Raw genomic sequence first — 22,425 nt, forward strand, 5'->3', positions numbered from 1 at the left:
GTTGCCTTCGGTGTAACTTACCATCTATGTGCTTGCTCCTTATTCACTCTGCAAGGTCTCTCTATTTCTCTTTCTGTGGCTATGTCTGCCAGTAACAGATTGTAAGCAGGTGGCCAATGCTCAAGACTTATAGGGTGTTCATCCTTCTCCAGGTCATTAATGTCATATTTCTTTACGTAGATGATGACGCATTTCAGTCGCGTCTTCCGTGCAGCTGGGGTTTTTTTAATCTGGAAGTGGGGTTTGTGTGCTAATGTAGCTTTTCTAAACAGACACCACAGCGTTTGTCCTTGTGCTTGTCCTGGGTTTTTCATTTTCTAAGCGATAGCTGCTGGGAGGATGAGTCAGGGGGATGAGGGTAAATACAGATATGGAGACACATGTAGAGAGGAGAGATGTAAAACATTCTAGGCTGTATTTTTCTTTTGTTGTATTGACTTTGCAGCTGTAAAAGGTTACATGTGCCACAGGAGGCCCTGGCTCAGTTTTGCACTTACATGACTGCAGTGTCATAATGCTCTGGCTTCCCTCAAAGGGGAAATAAAGCCTGCTGTTTTCAATTAAGAGAGTTACTGTGCCCACTGTGCGGGCTATTATTATTTCATAATCAGGGGCAGGAGCATGAAGCTGTCAAACTCATCTTAAACATACCACATGGAGCTAGAATTGGAGTGGGGCCTGCTACAGTAATTGGACCAATTTTGGTATAGTGCAATTGAGGAGAAATGTTCACTGCAGTAAGAGCAGCCTGCATTCGAAAGCTAATCTAGCATCCTGGAGCCTTTCTCTGTTTGCATGTTTACCTTGTGTCTTTGTTAATTTTCTCCACGATCCAAAAACAAGCAAGTTAGGTCGAGTGGAAACTCTAAATTGCCTGTAGTTAATGGGTTTGAGTGTCAGGTGACCTGCACAATGTGTACCCTGCTCTTTGCCCAGTGTGTGCTCCTGAGATAAGCCCCAGTTAAGCTTTTTAGAAAATGTATTAAAATGATTAACCAATAAATCATTTTCAATTTTAAACATTGTGTGATTAGATGAAATAATGATAATAAAATAACAAGTTTGTGTTTCGCCCCAAATTGTTACATGTTGTTGTGCAAAATCCTATCAGTGTGTGATTATTGCTTTCCTTACACTGTTGGGAAATAAAACCTTCCTCACTTCTCTCCAGGTTCTCTGCACAGACAGATATATGTTTGTTTTCTTCCATCTTCTGAAGTTCTGAGGGCAGAAAATAAGCTTTATTTTCTATGCAGTTTGAGCTGATCCAGCGGTGTTATTTGCTGCATTGTATGTTTCAAAAAGCCAAGGCTACTATCAGTTTTCCTGTGGGTATTTATCTGGGCCCATTAGGGGCCGTGGAAAGGATTTTCTCCTTGAAACCACAGGCAGTGCAGCCTCACACTGTTCATAAGAGATAGAGGCGGCTTTCTGAAGGTAGGATGGTAAATGATGGAGTACACCTTGCCGAGTAACCTACTGTATTTTACCTGAGGGTGCTACACACCAACAGTGAGACATCATCCTCGGTTTAGTATGTGTTCATTCAGATGTCAGCATGCAGAGGAGGCCTGTGTGGTGTAGCTTGTCTATGTTTAGCATGTCTGAGGGGCATCATGCTGGGAAAAATGCAACGACTCACAGCATTCGGGTGATGACATACTGTTATCCCCCTTAAGACTGAGGTGCAAGGTCAACTTGAAGACATTTAAGTCAACATTTATGCAGTGTTTGGTCAATTGAAATGCCATTAGGGAACTGAAAACCAGTCAGTTATTAGCTCCACATCTTCATGATAGCATAAAACATGACATAGATATACAGGAGAGACAACTTGATGTGTGTCGGACTAAATCGGCAAGTGTTTTTAGATATTGTACTGCAGCATCCAATCACACTGTTGTGCAACTCTGCTTCTTCTGTAGTTTGGAGCAGATTACCCTCCAACTGAGTCACCACTCACCAGTGGCAGAAGATGCTGTCCTCAGCAATAACTGCAGCAAACAGAAGCCAGGCTGATCACCAGCATGTTTATTTACTCGATCCACTTCCATGACTCCACACAGTTCCTCTCCTCTCCGTAAAAGGACCTTTTTTCTCTGCCTTGACTGCATTTTTCAGGATCAGTGAGGATAAGCTCAGTTCATATCTAGGAGCCCAGTAATGAAAAACATACTGAAATTGCACAAGAGGTTTGAGCCCTTGTGTGTGACTTTGCTGGGAGGACTGAGCTGTTTTTAGCTTTGCCCAGAGATCAGGGAACTGCTACCCTGCAAGTCTTTTTAGGAGCAGCAAAACCTCCCAGCCTCCCGGACACTTTTGACAACTATAATCTACATAGATACATTAATACTACATCCCAACTAGACGGGTATCCAGCAGGAAATGTAAACTGACTAATTAACTGTAAATATTGCCTCAAGTCTTCTCCTGATGTGTTTGTAATAACTCAGACTTCATATTGACACAGTGGGCAGGCATCACATGGCCACCAACACTGACTATGTATTGACCTACGGAGGTGTATGCCATGTAATGGCGCGTTTCCACTGCAGCGGGGAGCTCGCTTTAAGCGTGCCGAGCCGTGCGGGGCCCGTTTTTGGTTGCGCTTCCACTTGGCCTAGTTTTGGCCCGGGGCTACTTTTTCACCTTTTTTCTGGCCCTACTAAATCGTGGTTCTTGGGCCAGGAACAACCAGGCTGAGTCGGGCTGAGTATGCTAAACTAGAGAGAGAATCGCTGGCAAGGGGGCTACAACTACAACAAGATGAACATATTTGACCGTGATTTAATTGTAATACACGTTTCAAAATGATGCCGAAGTAACAACATACTGATACCGGTTAGTAAAAACCATGAATTAATGCTTTGACAAGTCTGCAGACAGACGGCAGGCGAAAAACCCTTTTAAAATGCGTGTTTTCTAAATGGAGCTTGGCTAAGCTAACGTTATATATGCTCCGACCGTCCACACTCACAACAACGGCCTATACAGACATAAATAAACCAGCGACTGTATTCGCCATGACACAGGCAGTCTGTGGTTTGTACTTGTTTAACTTTTGTCTAGTTTCTGAACAGATATGAGGAGCTGTGAGTAGTGATGTTACGTATTGCGCCGAGGCTTCGGAGCGTGTGTCGAGTAATCCCCGAAGCTTTTTGTGAAGCATGTATCGAGGCTTGTATCGTTTTGGGCCAGTGACGTCATCGATGACAAACGAAGCCTCGCTGACTGTCGATACCACGTGACTGCTTCACGAAGCGATTCAGATCGGTTGAACCGTTGAACCACAACGCTCATAATACCCATGGATGTATAATAAGAACCATATTACCCCTCCTGTACCCGGGCCCGGTGACACGATGGAATCAAGAGAGCTCAGACCCTCACCTATATAGAGGTCGGAACATGTCATAAGTATAAATAGATACAAGCATAAATAAATGTAGGAAAAAAAACATGAATGAATAAATATGTTACAGTATTTTCAGGGAGATTCAGCGTGTGTGCTGTGGCTCAGCTGGAAAGCAGTTGACTCACGATCGCAGGGTCTCTGGTTCAACGACTCGTCAATACGTCTTTTTTGTTGTTTATAAAAGCTACAGCTAAATGAGATAATGTAGTTAATAAATGTATTCTTTGATATGGTTTAGCCTTTCTCAGGCTACAACATGGTTACGTTTATGAATATTATTAAGGAATACAAATCCCTATTTGTAATGTTTACCAGCCTCCTTAGGCTTTTCAATCACAATCATTCAACTGGAATAAAAACAATATTGTTAACATGAAAATATGATTTTATGTTCGTTGTTTAGAGTTATTCTAAGGCTTTACTCATTGGGAACTCGGTATGAGATAGAGCACACTGTTGAGATGTCCAATCTGCCTGTTTTACACACTTTGACCAACAGGGGGTTTGTGTTCAAATGAAGCCCATGATGAAGCCTCATGAGATGAACCCTTTTGCGAACCAATTGGCTGGAAAGCTTCATAAGGCTTCATCTCGCCATCACTAGCTGTGAGCTCTGAGTGCTAAGAGCTAACGGCTGTGTTGTTTTTTCTGGGGCGCTCATTGAAGATGACGTCACGGCTCCGCCTACACTGCGTTCCTAAACTGTATGGAAGCGCAGCATTAAAGTGAGATGGGCCTAATAAGGCCTAACCAAACCGAGCGAGGCCTGCAGTGGAAACGCGCCATAAGTGTCTCTGCAGTGTGCATAAAAAACAGCTACTCTTTCTATAATGCACATTCATATTCTGCCAGGAGTGGACTTGTCCCAGCAGCTTTACTCCTCTTTATTAGAGCACCCATCTTGGCTTTTCCTCACTTTGAATTTCAATTTCATATTCCACTGAGCTTTCAGGCCTCTCCAAGGAAAAATTACACTTTCATACCCACCTGTTCCATTAGTGCGATCCACAGTGTGAAATGAAGATGTTACTGTCGCAGCCTCTCCCGAACGGCAGTAAGATTTAGGCTGGAGTTTATTAGCTGCTTTCAGTAGCTGCTAAGCCAGTCATTTTATCCTCTGCATATTGTCAGTTTAACTTGTAAATAGATGGAGTTAGGATGGCTAAGGCAGTTGTTAGAGTGCTTGCAGGTGTGACATTTGAATGAAGTTAGAATTTTTATTAGAGGATTTTTGACAACCAGCAGAGAAATATGGTAAATCTGCCTGTTTATATAATAGAAAAACAGTCATTCTCTGCAATTATGCGGCTTTCACACCAGCGCTTTTCCCTTTCTAGCTCCGAGCTAGAGCTTTTCTGGTTCAGCTCCGGTTTCCCTTTTCTGCTCCCGCTGCTGCGTCATGACGTCACCGTTTACATCGCTGATTTGCTCCCCAACGGCATTACGGCGCTCACAACAACAACAACAACAACAACGGGGAACTGCGTCTGGTCGATGATCGTGTTGCTTTTAATCACACAAAGCCAGAATAAATTGAATAACGACTTCTCCAACCTTATACTTTGCTCCAGAGTGTTTCTGCAGCATTTACCGACCGCTGCAGTGTTGGCTGCTCTTCCACGCGAGTTTATTCTCCTCCGTTAGCTCCCGGTTAGCTCACACTGCAGCGGCCGCTCTAAAGTATTCACTGTCCGACTCACACAAGCAGCTGATACATATCCCCAGTTCCACTTAGCCTAAGTGAATGTGTGTCAGTCTGAATTGACGCTGTTTGGTATCACAACGCTGTTATGAAAGTTTCTCTGGTATACAATGGGTGATGTTAGCATAGCAACCGAAGCTAAACTGACTACTTGCTATTGCTATCCTATTGTGGCATAAACCGTTTTCTACAGGCACATTTTACCGGCGTATTTTTATTATGATTCTACTTGTGATAGTCGGACACGACAACCTGTGCAGCCCATGTATTGATTCCATCCGATAGCTGCTACAATACAAAACAACACGTCTGCCTCTCTCCACAATGATCAATAACAGTGAACGGATGGTCAAAGTAAGGTACAAATAAACAGAATCACACGAAGCCTGGTTAGTGTTGCCTGACTTTATAAAGTGTGTTTATAAGCACTACTGCTTGTAGGCAGGCATGACAGTCGACCCATGTTCAGGGGAGGAGGGTTTAGTTTCCTGCACGCCTCGACGTAAGAGAGACGTAAGCGACGCCACCTCTTAGCTCCGAAGCTCTTGCCTCTAGACTGACAATTTTTTGGAGCTGGAAGTGAACCGGATTCCGGAGCTAAGAGCCGGCGCCTCTGCGGTGTGAACAGGAAAAAACGGCGCTTTTCAGGCTCCAGCTCCGAGCCGGAGCTGAAAAAGCGCTGGTGTGAAAGGGGCATTAGTCATCATTTTAATGTAAAACAGTAGCACTTCTTTCTGATTCTGAAGCAGAGCAGGCAGATAAGCAGACAGACTGTCTCTTGACTCCCACTTGTCCTTGCGATGGTGCCATTTTATCCTGATAATCCAGACAATTAGTCTAGTAGCCTGGAGAGAACGGGATTGGGATTAGTTAGTAAAGTAATAGTGACCGTGATTTAGCTGGATTTGCATCTGAGCGTCTGTCTGCTGGTTTGTCTGGGAGAACCTCAGTTAAGCCTGGCCAACTGTAGTCTTTGGAGCGAGTGTGTCTGTGTGAGGCGTTTTCCAGCCCTGAAATGGTGTAAGGCAGGGGTGTCAAACTCAAGGCCCGGGGGCCAAATCCGGCCTGAATCTTCATTTTATGTGGCCCCACAAGAGCTTGCAAAGAATATAATATGTTTGTTATACGGTTACATGGCGATTTACAGAAGCACGTTGCCCATACATGGAGCACAATGCATCTCAGATTTGACCTTTTTTCTTCTAAATATGCCTTTTTTCTCAGAATTTGCCTTTTTTTCAGAATTGACTTTTTTTGAAAAAGGTTATTTTTTTGAAAAATGTCTTTTAAAATCATTTTGTGACATTCTCATTGAAGAGACTTGCAATTATTTGCCCTAGACTTCTGCTTTCAGACCGAGTTAATTATGAAGTTATTACCCTATCCGATAGTAATCCAATGCAGAAGCAATGATGTAATATAATACATTATTTTATATATATTAAATATATTTATATGTATTTTTATATAGTCTTAAAGTTACAACCGGCCCTTTGAGTGCAACCATTATGCGAATGTGGCCCGTGATGACGGGCCACATTAGTTTGACAGCCCTGGTGTAAGGGGTCTTTGCTGAAAATGATGGTTTTATGTCTGTTTTGAAATGGTTTGTGTTGTTTTACAGCTCATTTGAAGTATGTTGCTTATTCATGTCTTTAGTTTTCTAAATTGTTTGGGTACAAATGAATCATGTAACGCAAATGCCCAAAAGTAATCACATTTTTGTGTAAACAACAGCATAAAAACCGACCTCATGGTTACAATGGCACAGAATTAAAATGAGGAAAGCAAATGTTTGCATTGCAGAAGCTGTAGCAAATATTATAAATGATCATTTAAAGCTTTCTATGTCCTAATTATTGATAGACTAATTCATCAAATGAAAATCAACTTTTAGACACTATTACTGCTAATCATCACACACAGTTTTGGAATAAGTAGTTGCTAGAATATCAAGAAATGTATTAATGTTTAGCAAAAGTTCCTGAGTCATGCTTACTCAGTTATAACGGCTTGCTGCTTTGTATCGATCTTTGGCTGCTTTTGCTGCTACATTTGAAGACATATCAACACAATGGAGATTGTTGGTGATTTTTCAACGCTTCCTGACTATAAACAACTTAAAAAAAGGATAAACAGATATCTATAAAGTAATGAATTACTTGCAGACCGGTTGTATTTCTTAAAGGCTTCCCTTGTAAAAAAAGGTTCTTATATTGGGACTCAGCACCAGATAGCTTGTATGCAGACTGTTATTCATTGCTCATCTAGCTCCAAGCTAAATGTCTCAGGGAATTTCTTTTTTTCAAAAGAAAGCAGGAAGCTTTTTATTAAGCCTGCTTGCTGTTGCTTGATGTCATTGATTGTAACTGATGACTTGGCATAGTGAAAAGCTGTCCTCTCCAGCCCCTGCTTCCTCCACACACTCCCTGTATTATACAGTGGATGATATGCACTGACAGCAAAGGACAGAGCAGCTTTCCCCCTTCTGTGCACACCGCTTTGTTCAGTAAGTCAGGACTGCTGAGAGGAAATGTATTTCAGAGAGAAGGCTGTGGATGTCTGCCATCACCACAACGCCAGTTTAAGACGTGTTGACGTACGTTTCTAGACAGAGTTCAGCCATACTTTCTACTGTCGTCTTTAAGTAGCTGGCATTGCATTGTGTCAGTTACTGCGTGTCTGTTACCGTGTGTGTTTACATACAGAAGCAGTAAGGACAAACTGGGAGGTTGGATATTATTCTGCTGTAATTGCGATTAACGTTTAAAGCCTCTTTGAAAAGCTTAGCATAAAGTGTTTGATGACTCCTTAATTATAAGCGTTGCCATCTAACTACTCATCAAGGAGGAATGGTCAGTACAGAGGTATCATTTATATGCTTAGAATCACACATATATCTACACAGCAGCAGAAAGAGTCCCCATGTTTGTTTACATGCGCATTAGATCAGAGGCCTGTACTACGAATCCAGTTCAACATACCCTGGATATGTTTGAGTTACCCGGCTTACCTAGTTCAAAACAAACGCGCTCTCGCTAAGCGGTCTTACGATGCTGGTTATCAACTCGGTAACTCAAGCCCGGTGTGCCCTATCTAGTTATGTGCGCGTTCACATGAAAGGGGCGGGGCTAGCAACATTTGACCAATCACAAACATGGAGAAGCGTACTGACAGTGCAGCGTCATACTTCCTGAATGAAAAGTCAACTATAATATTAGATAAATATGAAGACGTTAAACTTTAAACATCCATGACTTAAACACTTTATCCAGGAGAAAAGCAACATAGCTGCACCTGCAAGGTGAATACAGCTGGTAACAGAACAAGTGTTTGAATGCGTACATTAACAGGTTTATGATATCACTGCTGCCCCTAAGACACGATCTGACTTTAATTACATTTGACTCGAGTGTTTCGTCAACTTAATGTGTTGCTTAAAATAATACTTCTGCATACAGTATGTGACACTGTGAGTGTTGCACGGCCAGACACGGCTCAGCTGACTCAGATAAGGAAATATATGATACATTATGATGTGATATGAATGATAATGGGACACATCGACGTCTGCACTCACAGTGCCGCGGACTGTACGTAATGTTACTTTGATCCGGTTACTTATGTTGTGGCAGATATTTAAGTAAGCTTTCTTAACGCTAATGTTATAATAGTCAGATTGCTCTGAAGATGGGAGGTGATATTCTATTAATGTTCACGTTCACACAGTCAGTTGATTTTTGCCGGCCGTCTTTCCGGCAGCTTTTCTGTATTTCCTTTCTCCTGTAATATGACTTGATCGCTTTAAACTCTGCACACGGAGCTCTGATTGGTCAGCAGGCGGTGCTTTCACTGAGTTGAGCTCTTATCCTGGAACCAAACCTGCTCCGGAGCAGGTTAGCCGTTCAGCACAAGTTACCATGGAGATCTACCCCGGTAAGAGAACCAGCGTCGTAGGACCGGAAACCTAGAGTTTTCCCTGAAGTTAGCTCGCTAAGCAAATATCCGGCTTCGTAGTACAGGCCTCAGGTCTTTCAGAGTATCCTGTGCAAACAGCATGTCCTAGTTACAGAAACACGGAGAAGCTCGGTGTTATGCTGGATTACTCTGACAGAAACTAGGATACTGTGGCTTGTAAACACCATATCCATGTTTTATTATCACTCACTGCCATCTGTACAGGTGTGCCTTTGACTGGAATAACATTAGAGGTAGAAAAAGAAAACAAGATGTGAATTTGGAAGACTAGTTTGACAACACGCTCATTGTTTTCCTTGTTGAGTGTTATATGAAAAGGTGAACAGTATCACATTTTAAGTTAGTTGGGGTATCATGTGAGCATTTGGTTTAGTAACACCTTTTGAGTTTCTTAATCAAGTCTTTTGGTTGCAGGGTGACATAATGTTGCTATTGTCCCAAGCCTACTTTGGATGGGGGAGGATGAGGAACACAGTGGCTGATTGGTGTTCTCACACAGTGTGCTGGCTACTGAGATCAAGGGCTCAGGGTGGAAGGACCTGATGACACTGACTAAAGATCAATTTTCCTTCCCTCTGTCCAAACACTCGCCAGTGTTGCATAACTCTCCAGTGTCAAAGTGAACTAGGCTGAGGTTAACCATAAATGAATATTTTCTAAAAAAAGGAGGTCCTCCAGGCGGCTCTTTCTATCTGAACTTCCAGCAGAGAAGAGAAAAAAGGGCCCTCCTCTAACACTCGACTTATACTCACATTAATGTTAAAGATAAAATTGCAATCACGCAGCATTGCTCACAACACAAGGTAATACACTGACTGTATTTTACCTCACTTTGTATTAAGGAGGCTGCCTTGTTAATCTTCCTGCTCTTTTTGACAAGTTATGGATTTCTGCTTTCTGTAGGTCAGGGCTGACGCTCTTTGACATGATAAGCAAGCGCTGCTTTGTTGTGGCATTCAAAATGAACACCCAATCGATAGAGGGAACCTCACTTAGCCTCAACCCAGATAACAAACAATCATTTTAAAGACTGCCTCTTACTTAGCTCATCCTCAGGGATTCCCAGTATTGATCAGTCACATCAATGCTGCCTGCACTGTGAGGTTAACAATTCATTGACACACCCAAGTCATTATGTGTTTTGCATCCATTGTGTTGCTGAGATGCACCAAGACATAGAGATCTGTTGTTTGTGTGTTCTTTAAAAGAAGTAGTTGATAGCAATGAGTGGGTCAATCGTTTTAGAAGTGTGTATGTATGTTGTATACTCTTGTTGCATGTAGCTGTGCTAAAGCCTCCTTTAACTGCAGCAGGTAAGGACATGTTTAGGGCTGTGACTATAATTGGGGCATGATAGAAACAAGTACAGGAACCATCTGGCCCCCCCCCCTACCTCACTGACCTCCTCACCCTCTACCAACCACCCCGGTCCCTCAGATCCACCTCAGCCGGTTTGCTTTCAATCCCCAAGGCCAAACTCCGGAGCTTCGGGGACAGAGCCTTCTCTGTGGCAGCCCCGAAGCTCTGGAACTCACTCCCCCAAGACCTCCGTGAATCTGAGTCCCTCACCCTGTTCCAGTCCCGCCTCAAAACCCACCTCTTCAACTCTTTATCTATAAAGCCCCCCCCCTCTTAATCAACTTCCTCCTGACTGCTTTTCTGTTGTGTTTTTTTTGTTTTGTTTTGTTTGTTTTTTTGTTTTGTTTTGTTTGTATACCCCCCCTCCCAAATGTAAAGCGTCTTTGGGTCCAGAAAAGCGCTATATAAAATTAATATATTATTATTATTATTAGGAAAAGTGCAAGAGTTTGGGAATTATAAACATAAGGCCAGACAACGTTTTATATATATATATATTGTAATGCCCAAGTCCAGCACACAGAATGTAAAGCAGGTTATTAGAATAGATCAGTGGCACACTAAAGGGACTTGTTTAGATTATAATTAAAATGTGCCATGAATACTGAAAAGTCCACTCTATATCGTTCAAAACCCCGACATCAAGAAAGGAAAGCAGAACCCTGAGTTAGATTGATATCTCTCTATTTTTTCTTCCATACCATCTTTACATCGTAAAGCAAGTTGGGACAAGAATGTGTTTTTAGTGCTTCTATATTCAGTGATCTGATCAGCTGTGTGCTTTGAGTGACCTTGGGATGCACTGATTTTAAACAGAGGTCGACTGGTCTTTTGTAGTTTGTTTCTTTCTTTGTGTTTTTGTGTGATTTTAGTGTTTTTAAGAGTTAGTTGGCATTCACTAAGTCACACACACACAGACGAAACAATCACGGCACAATAGACCAGCATTCACATGATTTATGTGAATTAAAATGGCAGTTTTTCTCAAAGGAATCTGGTGGATTTTGAAATTGAATCTAGTTGGAAGTCGTATCTCCAAACTGGAGACATGGTGACGGCCATAATCTACAGTGGGGTCAAAGAGGGTGTGAAAATCATAGAAATACTGTATTTTGCTTCACCTTCCATGGCTGCCACCAGCTGGTAATGGACCGCTCTCTTAAGGGTGTAAGAGTGGGCCCTTAAACCTGCACATAGCGGTCCAACTAGGCAACAGTCCCAGCCAGAAGCTATTTATTTGTATGGGTCTATTTGTTGTTCCATCCCCTGAAGAACTGTGCAGACTGCTGCTGCAGCGTGACGGTGGAGGAGGACCTATTTTTCCTCATGCTCTCATTCTAAAGCCTCTTTACAGTGTCAAGGATGAAATCACCTGGGTTCTTGTTGAAGCCTAATGGAGGGAAGGTAGCACTTATAACGTGTCATCACATCAGAGTCCTGTGTTGCTGGGTAGAGGCATTTCTCAAGACGATTTTCACACATTTAGCAGGAAAGCAATCATGAAATATGATTGGAAAGACACGTATGAAGACCCCCATTGTTGTATCCAATCATAACTTCCTCCTCTGCTTTTCCACTGTACGCTGTAATAGACTATAAATAATCATCACCTTTATGTTTCAGCAGGGCTTTGTCACTTGTAGTCACATTTGCTTGCCTGTTATCATAATATAATTACATTTTAGGCTGTCCTCCCATAACCGAATTTATAGTAATGGTGTTTGTGTTTTACTTCATGCTGCTGGGGACAAAATGAAATGAGTATTCGAATATATTATGTGAAACCACAAAGTATAAAGAATAATTTCTATAGACAGATATCAAATTGAATATGAATCTGTTGGCAAAAGGATTTTGAAATCGAAAAGCTCGCTTTAGTCTGAGTAGAGTGTTTGAGCAAGCTTTGGTTGAATTCAGTAAAACTGTCAGAAGAGTCAGGACACATTGGCACACTGAGAACCCATCGGCTATTTTAGTTTTGAGCATTTTTGTATCTTTTGGGAAAGAATGCATCTACACCTGATCTACATAAAATTATCTGTGTTTCCAGTGACATTGTCTTTTAACTCCAACTCCATTCTTGCATCTAATCAGACGGTAAACAATGACCGGAGGATGAAGTCTTAGCACATATATATTTTTCTGTTATGCTGGAATCAGTTTGCCAGACCAATAGTATATGGGTTTCGCATGAAAAATAAGTACTGCTATCTGCTCTTTATTTCAAAGACAGCTCAATGTTTTGGAAATGTTAGGAGAAATGATAAATACAGCATTATCATGATGTTTAAGGCTAGTATATAGGAAGAAAGTGGCTTTGTAGCTTGAGATAAGAGATGAGATAACTGAACAGAGAATCAGCCATCTAACTGTGTCGAGCAGGGAGAGATGGAGCACATGCTTGAACATGCATAGCCTCATTCCACACACACACACACACACACACACACACACACACACACACCCCCTATGCCTTTTGAACCTGTTGTCTCAGCTAGCAACACACACTCTGAGAGCAGTCTTTACATGCAAAGAAGTGTTGCGGTTGCAGTGAGATACATGACACTCGCACACATAGGGAACAGACATTTGGAAATGATAAAAAACAAACACACATAACCAGTCACCAAGAAAATGACATGCATCCACACACTTGGACCGGCAGACACGAATACTGTAAATAGGATGAGATGGCAAAAGCAGAGGAGGCTCCTCTTTAATTATCTGCATTGCAAACATTCCTTCACCAGTCGTGTTTTTTCCCCCTCAATTTGTATCCCCTGGTTGTTCGAGCTTGGGAACGTTGCCTGGTTCGTATTGGCATGCTGTGGCTTGCTCATCTTGGTGCAAATGTGAGCATGTGTGACAGAGGGAGAGAGATAGAGACATAGAGCAGGAGGAGGGGTGACAAACAGGCTATTCTGTGCTCGGTCACATGGACGTCCACGAGAGGCAGGCAGGCAAACAGCCGCTACAGAGACCTGACATCGATTCAGATATCGTTTGCAGCTCGCCAGGTTCACACTGGATGCAAAAGCACGGACATATGTCAGTTGTGGAGCGTGATGTAACCTGGCTGTTCAAAACAGAAGTGCATCTCGCCTCCCTCCCTGTTCAACAATGAAACCATGGGATGCTCTTTTTATACATGTATGTATAAACATGTGACATATTAAAGTGAATCCTTTAATCCAAAATACTACAATGTCATAAACAATATATCTGTTAATAATAAGTGAAAGAAAAACTGAAATAAAACGCATGTCTTCTCGAAGATGTCTCCCTAAGGCTTATTTAATCTCACTCATTCATGTATATGCTAAATTGAGACTGTTGTAAACATATCTGTATTTTTTTTATGAATTTGCCCATTTAGTGGTTTCTCTTTCCTGAGCCATGCCTCAATTATTATGCTGAGTGTTACATGTCTATAATTATGCATCTATTTCAGGCCTTCCTGGGGAGAACAGTCCTTTTATTGCCTCTCGCTTTTGCCTACATCCTGTTATTAGACTGAAAATGATCAAAACACATCAGATGTGATACTGCTGTACTACTGAAAGGATTACCATTTAAAATGTGTGATGTTTGCATTTGTTATTCTCTCTGTGAAACATATTTCAGCGCTTTTTACAGAGCTATTTATTCGATGTTCAAATGTAAAACTAACCGTCTTGGGACAAACTTAAGTAAAAGGGTGTCTGAGCATTTTTCAAACAAAATATTTGCATGATTATGTAAATTAGGCCCTATTCGAACAGCACTGGTTTTATCTGAGTAATTTGTAATTATCTACCATATTTTATCAAGCGATAATATTAGTCCTGTGCGATTCGCAAAAGCATAGGGGTGTTTTGTTTTTTAAGGTTTTCACTTTTGTGAACATTATACAAACATAAAAAAACAAATACGCTTGTAATATTGAGTAATATATATTGAATATTGAGTAATTTAGTATAATATTTACGATATAAGCAGATGTTATGCAGACTTCTCCCCTTGTTACATTAGTCCTGTTCCAGTAGGGCAGGGATCACCAACTACATTTGTCCAAGGGCCAACATTTATCCATTAGACACTTTCGCGGGCCAGCGATTTTTATATATAGCCCAGAATTTAGTGGAGCCCGCTCAGGTACTGCAGAGCAGATAAAGCTTAGCAGACTCTTCACGCTAACGAAGGATCACTTCAAGGCTACTGTCCCGCAACTCCTGCCTCTCTGTTGGACTCTGTCGCAGCGGGGCTACTGCTGCGGAGCGCATAAAGCAGACTCTTCACAACGAAGGATCACTTCTTCTTCAAGGCGGGGAAGGCTACGCAGTACGCAGTCTACTGTCCCGCAGCTGCTGCCTCTCTGTTGGACTCTGGTACTGCACATTACTCACGAGACGTTGTAAAAAAACGAGTGGGAGGCGAACGCACTAACCACTCCGCTAACGCCACAGTCACCCCCGTCGTGCGGACCGGATGAGAATGTCTGGCAAACATTGCAATCTCTACAGTCGTGCAACGAGCTTGGCCCTGAAGTATATTTTCTCACTAACAGGGTACAGAGGGCTTCCTAAGGACTTGCCCTTGTAGCTGGCGTTACTGTGTGCTGGGCTTCCTCTCGCTGACAGGGCCCTACTTGTCTTTGACACTGTTATTACATAATGTTGCACCGCTGCGTCCACCCTGTGGTATATAGAGCACTAATGATGTTGAGTAATGGAGCCTTTCTGTCTTCGAGCGACTAACACAATCATCCCTGTCTCTCTCCTTCTTCCTGTCTCTCTCTCAGATGCTGCTGCTAGAAAAGCCTTCATCACCGAGGTGAGCGACCATCTGTCCCTGTGATCATAACGCTTCTCTTTTTAGTTCCTTTTTAATCTCCACATCAATAACAAGTAGTGCTTTGGTTTTACCCAGACACTTATGAAACCACTCGCCCTCGAGGGTTTGATCTGAGGATCTGATGCAAGTTATATTTGGGTCAATAAATATTAACTGTAAATAATTACCCTCGATTAGTGCTCAATGGCTGACACAACATTTATAACAGCCTACAAGAATTGCAAGAGAGTATTTAAATATTGCTTTAGTTTTAATAAATCCCATCCATCAAGCACTTCAGCTACTGCACTGTACTTGAAAGCATCCTTTTGTTGTATGGCACAGTTTGTTTCAAACCAAAAAGCTCAATGAACAGCTTCCACCATTACAACTTTTTTCTTAATTTAGATAAGCTTACAAATGGTGCTATCAGGCCTTCATACTTTACACATGTTATCGCATCTCATTTGAGTTAGAATGATGAAATAGGCAAGGATACACAAAGTAAAGATCCTTAGAACAGAGAAACCGAGTTAGCATTTTGCTTCAAAATGAGCACCTGGTCTACTCTGAAAATCAGTTAATAAGATCATTTGGAGATTTTCTTTTTAATGAGCTCTTCTGTGTGGCTCTGCAGAAATATAAATGTTAATAACCAGATGCAAATCAACCTGTGTAACACAAGTCTCTCTGTCTTTGTCTCCCCAGATGCCCTCGTCCTCAGGCCAGCCTGGTCAGGGGAAGAAGATTGGCCACAGAGGAGTCGATGCATCAGGGGAAACCACTTACAAGAAGGTAAAGCAGAGAGCTCATTTTGCTCTCTAAAAATGATCTACACCAAATAGTATCGACCGAAATAACCAATTACCAAGTGGTATTTTCCAGTCATTTGATCCTTTATGTACCAGATCTAGAAATAAATTACTACAATCACCTTGGGAGTTATTTAATAAAAGTTTCAACCCATACAGTCCGTGCTTTGGTGAAATCAATGTCTGTGTATTTCATGTTGGTCATTCAGTCTGCTGAGGATGCCAGGAAATATTTAATTTTATTCAAAACAGTTAAATATTTTGAATGGGGAGATACCGAATGCTTCCCTTCACATGATGGTTACCAATGAAGTGGAAAAAAAGTATTGAATGAACCACTTTATTCGTATCTGTATCACTTTAGGGTTACTGGTGTTGATACTGGTATCATGTTTTTTTTAACGAAACCAGCCAAGGGGTAAGTATTTCACTCACCTCTGCCTCCCTCGCTCCACAGACCACATCCTCAGCCTTGAAAGGAGCCATCCAGCTGGGCATCGGTTACACAGTGGGCAACCTGAGCTCCAAGCCTGAGAGGGATGTGTTGATGCAGGACTTCTACGTGGTGGAGAGCATCTTTTTCCCCAGGTTTCTAAAGCAGCCAAACACTTAAAAAACGGATTACATGCAGCATGTTTCCAATGCACATATGTATTATACAATATTAAGTATGCTGCTGATATGTTCTTAACCTTCCTTGATGTTCACTTAAAACATGAATGTAAGTTATGTCTTCTTGTCTTATTTTGTACTTCAGTGAAGGCAGCAACCTCACTCCAGCTCACCACTTCCCAGACTTCCGCTTTAAAACCTACGCTCCCGTGGCCTTTCGCTACTTCAGAGAATTGTTCGGCATCAGGCCGGATGACTACCTGGTGAGATTTTACTTTTACTGTGTTGCTGAATGAATTAAAAAGGATTCTTACCACTTGGATGCTAGACATTCTTTAAAATATATGGTACAAGATGAAAAAAGAAATGCACAATGATGGTTGTTATGTTGTTAATTGAACTGCTAACATCAGTAGGAGCTTTGTATCAGCTCCAATCAGAGGATTATAATTGAACAGGGAGAAAGAGAGCACAATAAAGAGGAATGTAGGGAGAAAGGAAAGGCAGCCAAGCCAAGGAAAAGACAATGAAATACAAATTAATAAGGACGGTATTCATAAAGATGAGAACTGCAGATATGGCTTAGAGAGCTAAAAGGGGAACAATGAGAGCAAGACGCCTTGAAGCAGCTTAAAGAGAGCAGAGGGGAGGAGGGAGAGAAGAGGTCTGCAGCTTGTCTCCCCTCATCAGTGTGCAGGACCTGGAGGCTGCATGATTCACTGCTGGGCCTTCAGCAGTCTACCACAATATACATACATTGCTCAGTCAGTGTTTCTGGGTCTCTCATGTGCACATATCTTTAATGCATCGGTTCGTCAGCCACTTTGAAACACCACATCCTGCCTGACATCTCTCTCGGTCAGTCTGTGGTCACTCATCAACATATATCAGCTCGAGCCATCTGGGGATTTGCATGTTATTTCCATCTTGCTACCAGACTTATTTTTTAAGAGTTTAAGTCTGGTTACACTGATGTTTTGCTGTAGGTATGACAAAACAGAATCTCTTTGTTTATCCTTGTTAGTCCATGTTGACGTACTTGCTTATTAAGTGTTTAAAAAAAATACATTAGTAATGCCTTACCTTAGGGGGGAGAGGGGGTTCTAATTGGCCGTAAGCGCTGGAGACGCTGTAGTACATATGCCGGGCCTGTAAGTGTTGCTGTACTTCTGCCACAAAATACACCAAAGCAGCGAAGAAGACCCCTGAGCATGGTTGCCATGGTTGCCCTTCTGTTTATGCCCCGCGGTAGATATAGCAACATGTAGGTCAGGTAATTCTCCATGTCCACTTGTTGCTGATGGTTGTGGTAGAGGAGCTGTAGATGTTGCACTAACATCTATAGCATGGTCAGTAGCAGTAGCTACTGACCATGCTACAGCAGTGAGCAGCAGAGGTGGGGCTATCTATGGCTTCATCGTTATCAGGAAATGATCGTAGGCAATTGGGCGTACACACTGAGCTGTTTGGCACCCCAGAGCGTTCCGTTTGCAGATTTATCCACCTTGGGACCCGTTATCGTTTGCGGGGTCCGTTTCCGCGGTTACGTTACGGCTTTGTGTGAACGAACGAGAGAAAAGTAGCAGATACAACCATTTCGTTCTCGTGTAAACACCGCCTTATTTAGAGGTTCGCTGACATTTTAACTCAGGTAAAAACTAAGATCCACGGTTTTACCTCGCTACCTGATTTAGAGACCCCTTGTTGTGGCACATCATTTAAGAATTTCATCCCAATCTCACTTTACACGCGTAGTGAAGCTAACTTTAAGGTATTATTTAATATTTACACACCTCTAACCAACACATTAGTGTACCTTTTAAAGGGGTTTCCCATGGAAGTCCTCAGGAGGTGTTTGGGTGGAGCATTCGGGGACTATGTTCTCATTTATACACTTGTGTGGAATATGTTTGGCATAAACGCTGCTTTGGGTGTAACCAGGGTGTGTGTAGGAAATGACTGCTAAACATGCAGAATAACGAGACTGAATTATTGCCCTGTAAGAGCTCTCACATAAAAGGCACCAAAGCAATACACATAGAGATACTGGAACTATGTATGCATTTACCTAATGTATAAAACCTCTTTATAATCAGCCTCATCTCAAGGTCTTTTTTTAATGTTTTTTGTAAATTATCGATGAATCTGCAAATCTGTCTTTATCTGTCTTTATCTTTATTAATGTGCTGTACACACTATTACATTTTAGTAAGTAAAAAATGTTGGCACTGTAATGTAAAATATCTGAAAGATGCTATTTTTTGGCGAACAAAGACAGAAAGGAAAATATAACAGAACCAGGATCCAGAGATAATTTTTTCATGGGACCTTTAAGGGGAGGCGTGTGGCGCAGTGGGTTGTGTGTAGGTTAGGGCTGCTCGATTATGGCAGGGTGATGTAATACTGTGAATTGTTTTATTGAACCAACAGTTTTAAACCCAAAGATATTTAGTTAAGCATCATATAAACCAAACAAATCATTAAATCACATTGGGGGGCTGGAACCAGTGATCACTTTGCATTGTGGCTAAAAATGACAAATGTGATTAAATCGTTTTCGAATGCCAATGGACCAATCAATTATTTGACTAACGGCCACTCTTGGGATTTAGTGATTTACATCATATTTGCACAAGTAGTCATGATTTAGTGTTTAGGGAGCAAACAGTTGTTTAACAATGCATTATTTATATCATCTATTTCTCCTTCTGTAGCCAATGTTTATTGGCTACCACAAGATACCACAAGATAACATTGTGAATATGTTTTCCCTTACATTTTACAACCTTACGTTATCATTACTGTTTAATGACATACATACTTTCCTGTCTGTTAAATTATCCATCCTAATTAAAAAAAAATAATGGTTACATCTGTTTACCTGCCTCTGTGAGTGCATTTTCCCATTTCCATTCAGCCATCTCGCTTCCACACCTTTTCTCTATCCCTGTTCAGCTGTGTTTGATGTTAAAAATTCAAACACAGCATTGAAAAAACATTGAAATTAAATGAGGCGACACAGAGAGGTTTTTTTTCCTGAAAGTCTGCCATTAGCAAAACAGAGGCAGAGGCGGCTTCGCTTTTTTGAAAACTGATGTCTGTCATTACTTGCTTTTAAGCAGCCGAGGGAAGAGAACAAGATAATTAGCCGAGCTATCCGTCATTTAAGCGGGAGTTTGATGAGTGTATTAAAAGAGCGAAAACTAAAAAGCAGTCATTATTTGACATCTTAATGTATCTAATATATATTGGCTAACTCTTTTCTACTTCAGCATGCACTGTGAATCCACTTTCCACCATCAGTTATTTTCATAATTCTGCCATAATGTTTAACTCTAAATGCTTCTGCACATCTCCACATGATAAGTGTGCTAGTGTGTAACACATTATAATTGTTTTAATCTTGGGCTTTAATTTATTAGTGCATATTTGTTTCAACTTGCAGTTTGTGTTTGATCCATAAATCCCACAAATATCTGCGAAGCGCTGAGGAAAGCTTGGAGCTGTAACACGTCTGTTTCCTTCTGCTGCTGTGCATCATTAAAAGTGTTATGTTAGGAACCTTGACAGACACTTGGACTCAAAAGAAAGTTTGTTCCAAAAAGTCTTTACTTTGGAAAAGTATAAAGTTCAAACAAAAATCACTCCTGAGAGGCAAAACGTAGCAAAGCAAATTACAAACTAAATAAACTTGACTATGGTCACAAAGTACAATAATCTCTTGGCGAGACAAGCTGGCTCTCTAAATGGCACAAGGCCCAAGACGAACTGGCACAGGACAAAGGGAGACAGGACTATTTATACATGAGGTAAGGGGGAACAGGTGGAAACAATCAGGGGCGGGGCTGACGCTGACAATGGCGGGAAAACACACAAAGGGAGGAAGTAAGGGGACCTGAAATGAGAGACAAGAGGTAAGTACAAAATAAAACAGGAAGTGCAATGACAGGACTAGACAGGTGAACAAAAAGACTTGACTACACATACATCTAACCTGGGCTATGAACTAAACGTGAAACAATAACATGAACCTGATTAACATGACATGAATAATTTAGCAGACATGACGGGATGTTACATGTTATGCGAGTGCTGAAAGCTTCATTTGCTATTTGTCTTTGATCACAGGTGTTTTTAAAAGGAGCTCATTGTCAGCGCTGAAAGCAACATTTGTATTACTGCATATGTGAAGGAAAAGGTTGAGAAACAGGCATATTGTCCTACATGTTATGAGTTTCTGCAAAAAGAAAGCCCTTCTTTTCACTGCTGTTCTCTACCTTGTGTTCTCCATTGAAAACTGCTAGTGCTGCAGCCCGTGTCGACACACTGGGAGCATTTGGCTTCATCTGTGAGGGGAAAATAAGAGTGAGGGAAAATATTTGTCAGACTGTTCATTACCTCTGTTCTGACCCTGATGTATAAAGAGAACTGGATACAGCATTTTTCAACTTTTAGACCCTAAATATTCAAATAAGGGCTATAAAAGTGTTTGTACTGGGGAGTTGATTTAGCTAAAAAAGGGAAAAATGTCCTCTGGTTAACAGATGTCTCTCCCAGTGTAAGACAATGGGGAAATAGTTCATTTGGGCCCAATGACGTCACGGACTACAACAAAAGTGTAGTACCACCTTCAATCTTTTTCTCTCTTCCTCATAAGCCATCGATCAATTTGGGTTAGGTGATTCAAAAGTCTTGTCTTTGGAAAAACTTGTTCATGCTTTTATCTTCAGTAGACTCGACTACTGTAATGGTGTCTTCACAGGTCTCACTAAAAAATCTATTAGGAAGCTGCAGCTAATTCAGAACGCTGCTGCTCGAGTCCTCACTAACACTAAGAAAGTGGATCACATCACTCCTGTTCTGAAGTCTTTACACTGGCTTCCTGTGTGTCAAAGAATAGATTTCAAAATACTGCTGCTGGTTTATAAAGCTTTGAATGGTTTAGGCCCAAAATACATTTCTGACCTACTGCTAAATTATGAACCATCCAGATCTCTCAGGTCTTCAGGGACTGGTCAGCTTTCTGTCCCCAGAGTCAGAACTAAACATGGAGAAGCAGCGTTCAGTTATTATGCTCCAAATATCTGGAACAAACTCCCAGAAACCTGCAGGTCCGCTGCAACTCTGACTACTTTTAAATCCAGGCTGAAGACTTTTCTTTTTGTCGCTGCTTTTAATTGAACTATTCATATCTTAAACTGCACTGAAACTTTTATCCATGTATTTTTTCTTTTAATGTTTATTTTATTAGCTTTTCTTTTTAATGACTGATTTTAAATGCCATTTTCTTAATCTCTTTCATTTTTTGTAAAGCACTTTGAATTGCCTTGTGTTGAAAAGTGCTATATAAATAAACTTGCCTTGCCTTGTCCATGAGGAAAAGTCATTTTAAAATGATTTGGTTAAAACTGTATTCCATATAAGTGCTGTCATTTTATAAGATGTTCAAAGATTGAACCAGCATTTCCCTCCTCTTTTGTGTGTGTCTGCAGTACTCCCTGTGTAATGAGCCTCTGATCGAATTGTCCAATCCCGGGGCGAGTGGCTCGGTCTTCTATCTCACCAGGGACGACGAGTTCATCATCAAGACTGTGATGCACAAGGAGGCTGAATTCTTACAGAAACTGTTGCCTGGATACTACATGGTAAGCAAAGTGTGTGTATGTGGAAAAAAGCACATGTTCAATGTCATGTTATGTAAAAAGGTTGGTGAAAAGAAAACTAAATAAATTAAA

The 22,425-nt window shown here is 41.3% G+C and overlaps 1 protein-coding gene across 3 annotated transcripts in view; it reads left to right on the forward strand.

The window, feature by feature from the left end:
- The window catches only part of pip5k1ca (phosphatidylinositol-4-phosphate 5-kinase, type I, gamma a), a 51,335-nt gene that overhangs the window by 2,855 nt on the left and 26,055 nt on the right, over positions 1-22,425 (forward strand). For all 3 annotated transcript variants that reach the window (XM_034229864.1, XM_034229866.1, XM_034229865.1), the window contains exons 2-6: positions 15,235-15,266; positions 15,975-16,061; positions 16,536-16,666; positions 16,836-16,953; positions 22,183-22,335. In XM_034229864.1, coding sequence (XP_034085755.1) covers positions 15,235-15,266; positions 15,975-16,061; positions 16,536-16,666; positions 16,836-16,953; positions 22,183-22,335 — 521 coding nt within the window. The remainder of the gene's footprint in view (positions 1-15,234; positions 15,267-15,974; positions 16,062-16,535; positions 16,667-16,835; positions 16,954-22,182; positions 22,336-22,425) is intronic.

The sequence above is a fragment of the Gymnodraco acuticeps genome, unplaced genomic scaffold (genome assembly GCF_902827175.1).
Source record: "Gymnodraco acuticeps unplaced genomic scaffold, fGymAcu1.1, whole genome shotgun sequence".
NCBI classification, from domain to species: domain Eukaryota; kingdom Metazoa; phylum Chordata; class Actinopteri; order Perciformes; family Bathydraconidae; genus Gymnodraco; species Gymnodraco acuticeps.